The sequence below is a fragment of the Mustela nivalis genome, assembly GCF_964662115.1.
Source record: "Mustela nivalis genome assembly, chromosome: 14".
NCBI lineage: Eukaryota > Metazoa > Chordata > Mammalia > Carnivora > Mustelidae > Mustela > Mustela nivalis.
The window spans coordinates 42,808,695-42,823,358 of NC_139033.1; the positions used below are offsets into that span (position 1 = coordinate 42,808,695).

Consider the following 14,664-nt stretch of genomic DNA (forward strand, 5'->3'; position numbering starts at 1 on the left):
AGCCGTTGTGGTCACAGGTGTGTAAAGAAGTTTGCCAACTGCAGGTTTTAGAGAACGGGACAATAACACTTCACCAAGGATCTACCAAGCGGTGGGAACCCAAACCGCACTGTTATGGGAACGAGGCAGAACACCATCCTGGAGGAATCAGCAACCTTCAAATAATCCTTGTATTCCCTGGGATGCCTACTACCACGAGTGAAAGAAAATTTAACTGAAGACTAACTGGCTCAATCACAAGGATATTTACTGTTTTTTAACTAAAAAAGTCTGAACGTAGTGCTGCCTGGGTGACTCAGTTGGTTAAGCGTCTGCCTTTGGCTCAGATCATGATCTCGGGTCCTGGCATCGAGCCCAAAGTTGGGCTCGCTGCTCAGTGGGGAATCTGCATCCCCCTCTCCCTCTGTCTATTCTACCCCCGTATTAAAAAAAAAAAAAAAAAAGTCTGAATGTAGGCAGTTCTAGGGCTGGTTCTGCAGCTTACTGACATGACACCATCACAGACTTGAGCTTGATTGATCCCGTGTTTTCACCTCCACAATCTGTTTGACTTTTTGTCCTTTGGTTTGTTGCCTCATGAATTCAAGATGGCTGCCATAGTTCCAGCATTGCATCCAAATTCAAAAGTAGGAAGCAGAGGGTAAAGGGTTTTCTTCTCAAGATGCCCTTTGAACCCAAGTATTGAGAAGCTTCCCAGGAAACATCCCTCATCTCTCACTGACCAGAACTGGGTCCCAGCTTTGGGAACCAGCTTTTGGATAGCTAACTATAATGAATGCCTCAGGTCCCAAGACAGGCATCATGCTGTAGAAGGAAGAGCAGTACCTTATGAGCCAGGAGCCACCAGCTTGCTATGTGACCTGTCCTTGTCACTTAGTCTCTCTGAACCTACAACCTTATCTCCAGGGTGAAGAATTAGATTCATTAGATGGTCTCTTTCTGCTACAACACTTTTGATTTTATTAAAACTCGTTTGAGGGTGTTGAATGAGCTGTCCGGGGTAATATAATTAATTTAATGAGATCCATTTGGTAAAAAACAGCTGTGGCTCTTCTTCCTGTGGTCAGGGCACATTTGTTGGCTGGATAAACTCTCCTGCTCACAGATTTTGATGGAAGTTTAATTACACCAACATCTTGGTGTCCTTGGTCTCTCTGAATGCCAATTCCCAGTAGGAATGTCAGACCCTGTGTGTTGTGCTAAGTCAGAGGGACCTCTCCTGGCCTTGATTGACCTTGATCAGCCCTGCCCAGGTTGGGGCAGCAGAGGAGACCTCCCCTCCCATCAGGCATTCATTGCTCTCTTGAGTTTCTTTTCACCCAACTCTGGCCTAAATGTGGGCTTTATCTACATCCTTCCCGAAGCTTTTCACATGACAAAACTACTCAGTGCCCTCCTTTTTGTCTAAGCACTGCTTGAAGGAAATCACTGTGATGTTATGCTGGTGTGAATGGATACTGAGGGGACAAGGCTGCCCTACACACGGGTCAGGTACGGGGGTTTTGTGCACGGCTCCTGCGGGCCAGGCCAGGGCGGAACAAGGCAGGCGAGTCAAAGCTCTTTTCAGTGGCCAGGAACAGAGTCCACTCAGAAAAGATTCGGGGAAGCCGTGGGGGATCCAATGAGAACCGGGTGCAGGGGGTACCGTCAGGTCCCTACAAGGGACTGGGATGGGGGGAACTGCCCTGTGCTTGGGCAGCTTCTGTCTGTCTCCTGCTTTCTTCTTCTTCTTCCTCTGTGGCTAGGAACACTTGATTACCCTGGTCACCTCACAGTTCCCAAGTTGGCTTGCCCTCAGTTCAAGCAACAGTGAAGACAGACAGGCATCTCTGCATCTTTTTTTTTTTTTAAGATTTAATTTTTTGTTAGAGGGAGAGCTCATGAGAGAGAGAGAGAGCGCGCATGAGCAGGGAGTGGGGCAGAGGGAGAGGGAGAAGCAGACTCCCCACTGAGCACAGAGCCTGACACGGGGCTCAATCCTAGGACCCTGAGATCATGACCTGAGCCAGAGATGCTTAACTGACTGAGCCTCCCAGGCACCTTGGAAATGTTAATCTCATCTGAAAACACTCTCATAGAAAAATCTAGAATAGTATTTGACCAAATATCCAGACACCTTGGTCTCATCGGGTTGGAACCTTATAAAAGAAACCATAATCTCCTCTAATTCTACTTAGTAGGAGCCCATATGTGGGGACTCGATTTTTTCCGTCCTTCTCACCTCTAGAGGAACCCCCACCCCTGCCAAAAACCATCTTCTGAAGGTGGGAGCTGGGTGTGGCTCAGCCTGACTCTTGACATCCTCAGTTTCTTGTCTTGCTTCTTGCTTCATGTGGCCAGGGACCTCTCTCAGCGGCAGAACCCTGGTGTCCTCAGCTCGGCATTCCAGTACGGCTCCGGGGGAGCTGGTAATGCCTGCTTCCTACAGCAGTCTGTCATGCTTGCAGCATAATTCCCCCACTGGTAATCGCCACGCTGACAGAATGAGTGGTTAGCTAGCTTGCTGATCTGTCAGCAGGCTTGGCTCTTACGAGCAGACCATGGTTTACTACGAAAAAGGATCTCAGGTGTTAGATTGCCTGACACCGGCCTCAGCAGGCATGTTTTTATTATTATTATATTTTAATAATGCTGCATATTCTTAAGATCTCTAGGATACAAAGCTCTGTTGCTTCAGCTTTGCTGTAAAGTTCACATAAAACAGACTCTCACGCGACTTTACAATGGCAGGAGGCACAAATACATCCAATGTGTCACAAACAGACTTACCCTGTAGAAGAGGGTTCACTTCCCAGGTCCTTGTTTCTCAAACCCTGTACATTCCAAAGCACGGCCTATCTTCAGAAGGACTGGCCCTTGGCTGGCTCCTGGGAGCGATTCCGGAGCCTTTGGATTCTCTATTATACAGCTGAGGCCAAGGCCATGTTTTCCCACTTGGACCTGGGCCGAGGTGCTGGGCACACAGGAGCTCACATTAGTCCCATGGTCCTACCCAGCTGAACTGATCCTTAATAAAAATCCTGGGTGCCGAGACCGGGATGAGACTCACTGGTTGTCACATGTTGTTGCTGGGAGAATTAGCATGTCCCCATGCCACTTTCTTGGGAGAGGACGCCCTGAAATCTTGTGCTTGGTTTCTCCAGGAGTTTGGCTGCCCCCCCCTTGACCCTTTGCTGATTTGTTCTGTTTTATCCTTTCACTGTAATAAACCGTAAGAGTGAGTGCGACAGCTTTTCTGCGTCCTGTGAGTCCTTCTAGTGAATTATTGAAACTGGAGGATGGTCTTGGGAACCCCCCTCCGGACAGTTACTTGGCAGAGGACTCTGTGGTGGGGGGCAGTGGTGGAGAAGTGACTTTGGGGATCGTTAACAGTGGGAAATTAATAACAAAAGGGCTGGAACTGGCCCTGGAGGGCTCCCTGGGAGGCCAACTCTGGTGGTCTCTCATTTCCACCTCTTTGCCCCCACAGTGCCCAGCACACTGTCCTGCAATGCAGATGGTGCCCTGCCCAGATCCCGTTCAGCAGGTGCGCTGAGGGGACCCATTGCCCAGCTGCTGTGGGTTTTGGTTGCCAATTGGCTCCTAGGAGAACTGGCCTTGGCTGAATGGGCTCTTTCCTCCACTCCACCCCAACAGTCCCCAGTCACTAGCTGACATGGGGGCACAAATGCCTCTTTTCCTCAACGTGGGATCAACTCCCTGGTGCCATTCATTCTCCAGAGCTCTGTGTGGTGTCAGGCTGAAGCTGGTCTCTACCCAGACCTCGAGCTGGCTGAGCGTTCTTTCCCCAGCCTTGCTTCCTGTCCTCTCCCTCCTCTTAGCGCTTTCCTTCCAACAATCACTTGCGGAGAAGCCCCCATCTCAGAGACTGATTTGAGGGAACCAATTCGAGACGGTGATGACCCGGCCGTCATGGCTGTTGGAACCCGCACGACCATGTTTGATACCATGGCAACGCCCTGAACCAACTCAGCGTGGCTCCCGGTGTCCTTGTTTCTGCAAAAGCATTTCTCAGTCATATTTAAAACTCTTAGTATTGAGCCCATGAATTACCGCGGAGAAGATGTAAAACCACGTGTTAGCAGTTCTGGGAGTCGGAAGGGGAAACAATTGTTGAAGAGGAGGTTTGCTCTCGGCCACAGGCTTGTCATTCACACGCTTCCTCCTTCTCACAGTGGTGACTTGCACCGTGACCGGCTTCCTTCCCTTCTCCATCATCTCCCCTTCGCTCTAGCTTCTGAGCTCATTCCTCCCACTCCCGAATGACTTGCCCTTGATTTTTTTTTGTCTCACGATTTGCCTCTGAAGGAAAATAAGCCAGTGCCCCATCCGACTTTCCTTACTGGACGAATCAGCCCCCAAGCTGGGCAGAAGCTATCTGGAGGGGTGGGACACCACGTCCAATGTCAGAGTACAGAGAACCGGAGAACCGTCTGGCGTGGAAAACTCACAATTAGTGTCACAAGTGTTGTGAGTAGAAACACGTCTTCATAGGAGACAGGATCAGACAATATGTGAATGGACGTACGGTTGACCCCTGAGCATGGGGCTTGGAGGCACCGATCTCCCACAAAGCAGAAAATCTGCATACTGAACTACTGACTGCCCAAAACTTAACTGCTAAGAGCCTACTGTTGGCCAGAAGCCTCACCCAGAACATAAAGTTGATTAATACATATTTTGTATGTTATGCATATTATATGCTACAGTCTTAAAATATTTAAGTCAGCTGGAGAAAAGAAAATGTTAGAAGAAAATTGCTGAAGAGAAACTACATTGACAGTATCGCACTATAAAAAATCCGTCTCCAAGGGGCCCGGGCGGCTCAAAGCTGGAATGCTCAAGGGTCAACCTCAGGGTGCTTTCTTAGTTTTTCTTTCCTTTGTTGCTGTTTGCTCTTGGGGCTTCTCAAACCCCACTTCCCACTACCTACCAGCACCTCAAACTGGGCCTCAAGGCCAATGTAAGAGTCCCACCAGGACTCTGGCCCCGCCCCCGGTGCTCTCTTCATCCACCTCTGCCCCGCAGAGAGATGGCCGCTCTCTGCTGCCATTTTGGAGAGAATCCCCCAACTCCCTTAACGGGGCTGCTCCTCTTGGATCAAATGCAGCCCACCAATAGAAAGTTCTTTTAATGCAAGGGCCTTTCAGGGAAGTCCGAATCGACAGAAACACATTTTAAGAACCCCTCCATTGTCTTATTTTATAGTTGTTGAATAACAAATGAGGTCACGGCTAATGTCCGGCCCGTCTTACAAAGCAGTGAACTTCGTTGAGGGGACTCTCAGGTACCTGTGAAGTGTGGCTCGGGGAGGTATTTGTGGGTGCTGGCTCCTCCAAATCTCATGATGTTGGCCCCTTTGGGGCTGGACAAAGGGTTTAGCCTTGCTCAGAAGGATTGGGGTGAACTCCAAGATATGGTTTGAAATCTACAGGACGGACACCAGGCCCGACCCAGACGGTTCTGGAATCACTCCCCTGACTACCAATCCGTATAGATTTTCCACTCCCCTCCCTGCCGACGGCAACCCCTCAAAACCCTGCCCTCTGGGGTGCAAGAAGCAGCCAGCCGTGCTCCAAGGACTCCACCACTGCCCAAGACACGATCAAATAATACGTAAATGAATGAGAGCATTCGATGAATAAAGGACTCTGTGTTCCAATAAAACTTTATTTGGCCCATCCTGATGAAGTTTAATAGATCTTTTGAAAACACGAGTAATTATAACAATTCCTCTATAATAGCAATTGTATATGAACTCCTGGTCAGGGTCAGCAGCTTGTTCCTTTACCAAAAACGTAAAGCCGCCCTCTGAGGACAAGTGGCACATGAGGAGCGGTGTGTATTTCCTTGTCTTATTAAAAAAAAAAAGAAAAAGAAAAAGAAAGAAACTCAAACACTTCATATTTACATATTTTCCATTAAAAATTATGGTCAGTGTGATTAATTTTGTTTTTAAATATAAGTTTCTAATGTGTTGCAGGTTTCAATGTACAACTCTTAGTTAGCTGATAGGTTTAAGGTGCTGTCAAGGTGAGGGTGAACACAGCCCAAGGCCAACACTGGGGAGTCCTCTGTTTGCAGACTGGCTAGACCTCCCGTGGATATCTCTGGGGGTGCTGGGCGGGGCAGAATACCAGTGGCGGGAATGGCAGAGCATTTCGGGGAATGGACTCTGCTTCCGCAGAGGGCTTGCTGTGCCCCTATACCATCACCCCAGGCTCTGAATGCAAGGACACCTCTGGTGTGCACGCCCCAAACTCAGCCTGAAGCTACGAGGGGCATGGCTGCTTGGAAGCCCTTCCTGTGTCCTGGGGTCTCTATGCTGGTGCCTGACCCCTGAGGACTTTTCCTGTTGGCACCCCGCCTTTCCCATCTTCCCACCTTGCTCCCAAGGCCACTTGCTTTCCATGCATTTCTTTAGGGACCACTCTCTGCCAGGGCTAAATGGATGATCAAAATCAAGGTCAGTATTCACGAAGCACGATTGGTCCCGTGTGAAATCTTCTCTCCTAACACATTTGCTCTATGGCGGGCACCTCATGGCCTTGTTTACTCCAAAGGCGCAATCTGTGCCAATAACATTAGTTCCCGAGGTAGGCTGGGAGAGGAGCTCTGTACGTGTCTGTGCGTGGGTTCCATGTATGGGACTGGGTGTTGGGCTGCAGGCGTTACTGGGACTGCTGTCTTCAAACTCACCTGTGTAGGACACTCCCTGGGGAGCTGGGGCCATGGCCTTGCATCCGTGCATGTGTCAGGAAAGTGCATAGGGAGTTCTGGAGGAGGTGTGTGCCCAGGTCTGGAAGATGAGCTCTTGGACCCACAGATCCCACACTGGTCTGATCTGAGCCAAGGTTTTCAGACCACACAGGGATGAAGCTAACGGGGGTGTGGCAGGTGGGCTACGGAAGTACTTGAGGAGCCAGATAATATCTGGTTGGTCTGTAGGGTGAAACTGGCTCAGTTTCCCATTTTGGAATATAAAGCAACATTGCTCTGAATAAAAGATGGGATAGGGCAGATGGTGATGGGCAGGGAAGAAACACCTTGGACCAAGGTTTTTGATTGGAAAGCCACAGGGCCCCCAGCAGAGGAAGACAGTTTAGAGTGGACAGACACTAGCCTAGGAGACCAGGCTCCCAGCCTTGCCCCAGGGGTAAGCACATCACTTGGCTTCTCCCGGCCTCACTGTCCTTCCTCTGTCCGTGAGGCTAGACTGGCCAGATGGCTTCAACCATCGGCCAGCAAGATTCCTCTGCACCCGGCTGGGCTTGCAGACTGCTGTCTAAGACACACTGCTTCCCGGCAAACCGCCACCTAACAAGGGCCCCCTCTTTGCTGGGAAAGTGATCAACCCCCAAACTAGGCTCCTGTTCAAACCTGCTCCCAGAGGTTAAAGGCTAGTTATTAAGGCAGTTTAAGAAATGGACATTCCTCTCCCTCCTCGGATCCTTCCTGTGTTTTGCTAACCCCAAGGCAGCAGAGAGGGGTGCAAGGGGCGGTGGAGATGCGGGGGAGGAGGGCCAGCCCCTTCTTGCCAGGCCGGGCTTTCCCGGGTGGCCTCTGCTCGGGGGTGCCTGGAGCTCCCCCTCTCCCTCACCACCTTTCTTTGGAGAAGGCCTCGGTCTGCACGAGATCGCCGGGGTGCTCAGGGAGGCACGCGCCGTTGAGGTCACCCAGTTTATTGTCCGGCAGGTCCTCGGGCTTGCTGCAGAGCTTCAGGGCGCGGGAGATAAACACGTCCAGGTCGAACTGGGGGCTGGCGCCCCCGTCGATGGGGGCCGGGCGGCCGGGCGGAGAGCCAGACAGGCGGCGCTCAGGGCTGTCGGGGGGCGGGCTGGCGCGCTCCGGGGCACCTTGCGTGCTCTTGACCCACTGCGCGATCTCCAGGAAGAGGTTGGTCGGCTCGTCCTCGCGTGGTCCAGCGTCCGCGGCCACCGTGGTGCTCGGGGGCGCCCCGGCCGCCTGCTTCCAGTGCGACAGGTCCAGAATGAGCTTGGGCTCAGAGTAGTGGTGCGGCTTGCTGTCGCGCCACAGCAGCTTGTCCAGGTAGGAAGGCGAGCCCACCTTATAGTCGCAGGAGCGCCCGTAGTCGGACTCGAAGGCGCGTTCCATGGACGAGTGCGAGCGCTCCAGGAAGCGCTCCGAGCTGCTCCGCGAGTCCTTGCGCGGGTCCACCTGCACGTCCTCGGCCAGGGGTGCCGAGCCCGCGCGCGGGTCGCGCTGCACCTCGCTTGCGTCCTGGCACCGGTCCGGCCTCCACTCCAGGTCCGAGGACAGGCTCACAGGGTACCTGCAAGGGTGCAGACAAACGGAATGGTGAGTTGCCTTCCCCGAGGGAGCCAAGGCCCCACACCCCTGTCTGTCGGGCACAGACTGCCTTTCCATTCCTTTCCTGTCCCTCTGGTCCCGTGACTGCCCCGACCCACACCCCCCAGGGTTCCTGTGGAAGGACTGATTTTTTTTTTTTTTTTTTTTTTTTTTTGCTTAACCCTTGTATTCTTCTGTACTCATTCGATATCCTACAGTTATTTCTTGAACACATTATTAAGTGCAAGGCACTGGCATTGCCAGGCACAGCAGAGAACCAAACAACAAACAACAAATTCCCTGGCCTCGTGGACCCTCCTTTCAAAGGCACCCACCAAGGCCACAACCCTTGCAAAGTTGCCGCTCTTGATCCAGTAGCCTCTCGGCGGGCCAGAGAGTCCGTGGTTCTAACCAGCTCCCAGGTGATGCTGATGCTGCTGGTCCAGGGACCACACTTCGAGTAGTGGAGCCCTAATGAGTGCTCCTTGGCCCTGGCTCAGAGTAGAATCACCCCACACTCTGATTCTGCAGGTCTCCACTGGGACTCTGCATCTGCATGGTTTTAACACATCCCCAGGGGATGCTAAGGTACGGCCTGGGCTAAGACCTCTTGCCTTAGGGGCTCTGGTTAGATGCCTCCCCACCCCCAGCACCCTGCAACAATGCAGTGCAGGTGGGATCTATGGAAAGGTTCTAGACACCTTCCAGAGAGGCCAAAGATCCTTGGAATTCTGCCTTCTGTCAAGTGCCCTGCGGCCACGGAGAGTAAAGTCAGCTAGCCAAAAGCAAATAAAGGGCAGGTGTGCCGGCCATCAGCTCGAGCTGGGACCTCGCCTCCCCATGCCAGGTGCTCTGTGCAGAAGAACCATGTGGAGGGAGGCGGGGAGCGCAGGAAGGCGTGGCCCACAGCCAGCAGCTCGTAGTACAGGATGCCCAGAGCTCACACAGGAAGAGCCGGTGCACCAAAGACAGGCAGGTTTGGCTGTGAGAGCGTAGATGCGGAGAAGTGGTTCACACGATGTGGTTTACGAGGCACAGGGAGGCCCTGGGACTGCTGCCCTCTCTCCCAGTGACACCACGAGGGCAGGAGTCCTTCCCAGAGGCGAACACCGCCTCTTCCCACAAGGGTCCTAGAAGCTGCCGAGATTTCTAGGAGGAAGAACTTGAGAAGACCCTAATCCCTGGCTGCTACACACCGGGAGCCAGGCGCCTGTTCTCGGACAAGACTCTGTGGAATCAGCATTATCGTGCTGCCTTCCCGATGTCCCCACTGGGACATGATGCTGGCACTCATCCAAGGTTAAGCCATTTGTCCAAAGTAGGAGGGCCTGTTGGAAGGAGTCTGCCATGGATGGCCCATCTCCATCAGGAAGGTGTGATGGGAAAGTCGGGAGCGGAACTCTGTCAGGCTGAGAAATGGGCAGAGCTGGTGGGCAGTGGCTAAAGAAACCCTGCCAGTTTTCCCGGCCCCAGCCCTGCACTACAGCCGTGATAAGCACGGGGTGGGCCTCCCTGGGCCAGTGCTCTGAGCCCTTAAAGCGCTGTGGCGCAGAGGGGGAGGGGCTGCAGGGACCACAGTCAAGGGTGGGAAAGGCATGGGGGTGGCAGAAGGAAGGGTCTTCATTAATCTCTATTTGCTGGCAACTCTTGATAACAACAATCGACAACAACAAACCCACAAACCTGTCCCAAAATAGCAACGTTGCCCTGGCCCTCCCACTGCCTCCTTACGCTGCAACCTATCATCTGTCAAATGACTGAAAAGGAGAACTTGCTCATCTGTCACTTATGTAACTAGCTGTCACATTCCCACCGCAGCGGGGCTCCCACTTAGGCCTCCTTGGAGTCCTAGCTGCTAAGCCCTTGACTTCTATTTCTAAACTGAGCAGCTCTCAGCTCTCCCGGCCCCGGATTAGCAGATGGTGACGCCCAAATGTTTAGCTGCCTCATCTCAACGTCAGAACAGGAAGGGTCCCGAGAAATCATAACATGCCTACACAGAGATGGTTAAAAAAAATGTGTGTTCTACCCAATGCTGAATCACGGGTAGTGACTTCCGGGTACACTGTGTTGGGAAGGATTCGGAGGCTCAGCCCAGTCTGGCATTCAGCAGTGTCTGGCATAGGTGCAGACCCAGGAGACCCCCCAGGAGGCAGGCATTAGCTGTGTGGCCTGACGCTAGTCTCTATCCTCTCTGGGCTGTGGCTTCCTCATGTGTCGCTGAGCAGTAGTGACAACGGCACCCCTCCTTCGTGGCACTCTAGGGAGGTTTCAACGATGAGGACCATGCGAAATTTTGTGCGGTCATAAATGTCACATTGTCTCTCCTCTGTGTGCTGGTGCAGTCTACTTTCTAGGGCAGATTCCCAGTCTGCCAGAAGGGAGCTCCAGTGACGGGTACTCCTTAAATGTCGCTGAACCTTGTATTGAGCCCTGGCTCTAGAACCCTCAGGGTGGGGAGGACAGGGGTGGTGGCTGTGTTGCACAAAGGAAGGCTCCCAACCCACACACGCTCACCCGCTGGGAGTGCCTGGGGACAGGAGAGAAAGGCAGAAAGCTAAGTGGGGAAAGACCCCCATGGGGTATAGAGCTTGGGAGGTAGAGGGAAAGATCACGGAGGATCAGAGGCAAAACAGAAACGGGAGGATGAGAACGTGGATTCTACACTCCAGAGCCGGAGGCCCCTGGAACCGCACCTGTCCCAGTTGGAGAGCTGGCTCTGGTTGGCAGCCATCAGCAGGATGTCATCGATCTCATCTTCAATGCGGAAGGGGTGCTGCGAGGTGGGCTCGTCCTCCGGGCACGAGTACGGGCTCATGTAGGGGTGCTGCAGCCCCATCTCTGCTGTTAGACGATCCATGGGGTTAAAGGTCAGGATCTTCTCCAGAAAGTCAATGGCTGCAGGGAGCAAAACAGGACAGGAAAGTCATTCACTGCCCTGCCTAGCAGAGACATTTTTTGGTACTTCCCCATTTGTAAAAAGCTTTTCAGCCCTTCTCCTTTCTTGTGATCCTCACCACAATCCAGTGCAAATTCAGAGTAGATAATTGCTTTTCTGATTTCATAAATGAATAAACAGAGGCCCAGCAGGGGAAAGTGACTTGTTCCAGTTGCTGTTGGTTAAGAGCCGGTACAGGGCTAGGAGTCTGCCTTAGGCTGGTCTGGCCTAGAGGCGAGTACGTGGTGACCCTCCCTGGAAGCACTGGCAGGAGAGGGGGCTGTGCGCATGAGCAGGACACCTGGAGCTCAGTCCCACTGTTGGGGGGGGGGGCGTCCTCTAGGAGACAGCATGGGACACACCTCAGAGGTGGCTCCCTTGTGGGGTCAGGGTGACCTGCGGTGTCTCTACACCCATTCCCACTGGCTACAGATTGTGTGTTGCTGGAGTGCCTGGGGGAGCCTTGGCTCCCAGGTGCCAGCAGTGACCTATGAGATAGGTCACCGAAAGGTGAGGCAGGTGGGACAGGTCTGATAGCCCACGGCTGCCCGGCCCTGCCTTCCTACCACAGGCTGCATCTGGAGGTTTGACAAACAACAGCAGGCCGGCTTGATATTAAAATATCTATGACCACCAAGCTGAAGCCCTCCTGGGGACCAGAGTCCAGATCAAGGGGAGGTCCTAGGCACTGGAACCTGGGGACAGGAAGGGACACTCCGAAGCCTTGTACGGTGGCTGGCTGCCCGCCAGCATGGAAGTACTCGAAATTTCGGTAGCCAGTCGGGCGCTGTGGGTACGCAGTGGCCACACACCAGCTCTGCACACAGGACTGGTGTCCTTTCTCCAGGCGGGGCAGGGGCAACCATCTGCCTTGTGGGCTCTGCCCTGCCTCATCTCAGCACAAGGTCTAGCCTGGAGGTTTGTATCACGTCTCAGCTCGGGAGAGCCCACTTGAATCCCAGCGGAGCTAATCACGTTACTGCCCACGTGGCAGGGGACAAAGGCTGCAAGCCAGCCACCACCGCCCTGCCCCTCACACCAGCCCTGGGTCTCTCTGCAGCAAAATTCATCCATGATTCAGGAAATTGAGGGAGGACGTGGTGGGGCTCCGTAAGCCCAGACCGCAAGATCAGTAAAGCAGCAGGAACTCCGATCACCGTCAAGAGCTCTGAGGCTCAGGGGGAGCCTCTGGGTCAGGGCTGGGGACCTGAAAGACCCTCCCTGATGGGCGGGGCTGGGAAGAACCTGGCCACGGCACACAGTCCGCTCTGGCCCTGCCTGGCTCTGGGCAGGGCGAGGTTCTCCCTCTTTGGGCTGCTGCCCTCCCTCGATCCAGCAGATTACTCTGGACCTTCTGACAAGGACAGGAGAGAGCTGAAGCTCTGGACATGGGCAGGCATCATCACCGGCATCACTGTTGTTAACAAAGACCCAGCAAACCCTGAAGTGCCCCCCATGGACTCTAGTGAAGATGAGTCTCCTCCTTCCTCTTCCTGACAGCTGGTCTTCTAGCAGGTGCCAGACACTTCCAGAAGCCTAAAGACTAGAAAATCCCTTCTTGTCTCTAAGCTAAATCTGCCCCCTTTAACCTCCAATCCTGGGCTTAGCTCTGCCCTCTGCAGGTCTCCCATGTCTGGTCCCCTCAGGGGGGACCAAGGCAGCAGCCAGGTCCTGGGCAAGGCCCCTCTGGCTGGCACACACTGGCCTGGCTCTCCCAGCCGCCCCTGCTGTCTGACGCGGCTGTGGGACGGGAGGCTGGGGGACAGGGTGGGAGTGACGTGTGCACCCCACTTCCAGGCTGGATGCATGAAAGCCTCCTGTAAGAGTCTCTCGCCTCTCTTCCCCTGGCTTAGGCTGGAAGTGGGTGTCCAGGGGGACCCTCAAGCCTGAGTGTTGAAGATGGCAGACCCTTCTCTGACAGTCTGGGTTCCGGGAGAACCCCAGGCTCCCCCACTCTGTCCAGACTGGAGGCAAGCTGTGTCTATACCGCCAGCAGATCTTCCTGGAGTTTCCGGATGTATCTGCCACAGCACTAGCTTTGTTTTTCTCAATGCAGAAACCAAGCCCTCCCAACCCCCAACTCCTCTTTTCTGGGCTCAACCTCCCCACATCTTCTGAAGGCATTTCTAGTATGAAGCTTCCCTACCATCTTGTCACCTTCCTGTGACCTAGTGAACCTCAAACGGGACTTTCCAGAGCCCCCAGGTCTAGAAGGATCCTCAGGGGCATCTTTGGTGACTGAGACGCAGGTGGGCCCTGAGGGCCCCAACCCTGCTTCACCCAGAGCACTCCCATCAGATTTGTCACTTGTGACACCTTTACTTTGTAGGGTAAACGGAGCTCAGAACTGATGCCTCGATATGATGGCCTTGGGGCCTGTCTCCCTCATCCTGCCTTGATGGCTCCGTCAGCCACTGAGGGACAGAGTCACCCAGGCTGCCCTTTGAGCCTCTGCGGGCTACAGCCAGAGAGAGACCCTGCCTCTTCCCAGGCCTGCGGGGCCTCAGATGTACAGAAAAGGGAGGGACTGCAAGTCACCGGCCGGCTCTCCTAGGTGGGTGGCCTTGGTGCTCTCCCCTGACCCATATTTCATTCTGGGGACCCCTCATTCTCCTAAAGCCAGAGGTCAGCTGGAGACCTCCTTTCAAGGCCAGGGTTTCAAGGCCACAGGCCGGCGAGGGAGTTTTGGTTGGAGCTGAGTTTTGGCACATAGGGAGAGAGGATCACGCCCAGCTTCAGTGAACACTGTTCAGCTACAGGATCAAGTCCAAAGTCATTGGCCTCTTGGCCCTTCTCACCTCTCCAGCCTCACTTCCTACCTACAGGTCTGTGACTCGTCCTGCTGGTCCAGGCTCACCATGTCCCACTGGCCAGCTTCTCTGTCCCTCTCCACTCCCTTCCTCTCCCCAAATAGGCAGAGCTCTCGCCGGCCCCTTAGGATGCATTCCTTAGTCTTTGTTCTCCCCTCACGTCTTGGTTCTCCCCGTCTTCCCAGCGAGAGCACCTCTCGTGTCTCGGAACTCCCATCCCTGACACTGTGGGGGCTTAATGCACGGCAGGGGATGCTGCCGACGATAATGAGGAGCTTCATCTCCTATCAGGACCAACTCTGATTTTGTGGAGACACAGTCCACCACTCCGAGAGCCAGGGCACTGAGGGGCTGCTGTGTGTGTGGCTGCTTGGGGGAGGGGACGCGGTGACACATCCCTGACCCGGAATTCCTGAGAGGTGACTGCCCATCTCGTCTCGTGGTGGGATGTCTACAGGGCCCCGGGACTCACATACAGATGGGCTGAGTCTTAATTTGTGGTGAATGAAATGATCCTTCCTCCCCTTTCATGAAGAGAAAACTGAGGCAGCTTATGATTGAGTGGGGATCATGGCCACGGACATTGTTAGAAGACACCAGTGGTCC

The 14,664-nt window shown here is 53.8% G+C and overlaps 1 protein-coding gene across 5 annotated transcripts in view; it reads right to left on the reverse strand.

Annotated features, from left to right (window-relative positions):
* Window positions 1-5,642: 5,642 nt before the first annotated feature.
* The window catches only part of MAPK4 (mitogen-activated protein kinase 4), a 145,588-nt gene continuing 136,566 nt past the window's right edge, over window positions 5,643-14,664 (reverse strand). For all 5 annotated transcript variants that reach the window (XM_082699023.1, XM_082699020.1, XM_082699021.1 and 2 more), the window contains 2 exons: window positions 11,007-11,208; window positions 5,643-8,293 (listed from right to left, as the gene is read on the reverse strand). In XM_082699023.1, the coding sequence (XP_082555149.1) occupies window positions 7,597-8,293; window positions 11,007-11,208 (899 nt within the window). In that variant the 3' untranslated portion in view covers window positions 5,643-7,596. The remainder of the gene's footprint in view (window positions 8,294-11,006; window positions 11,209-14,664) is intronic.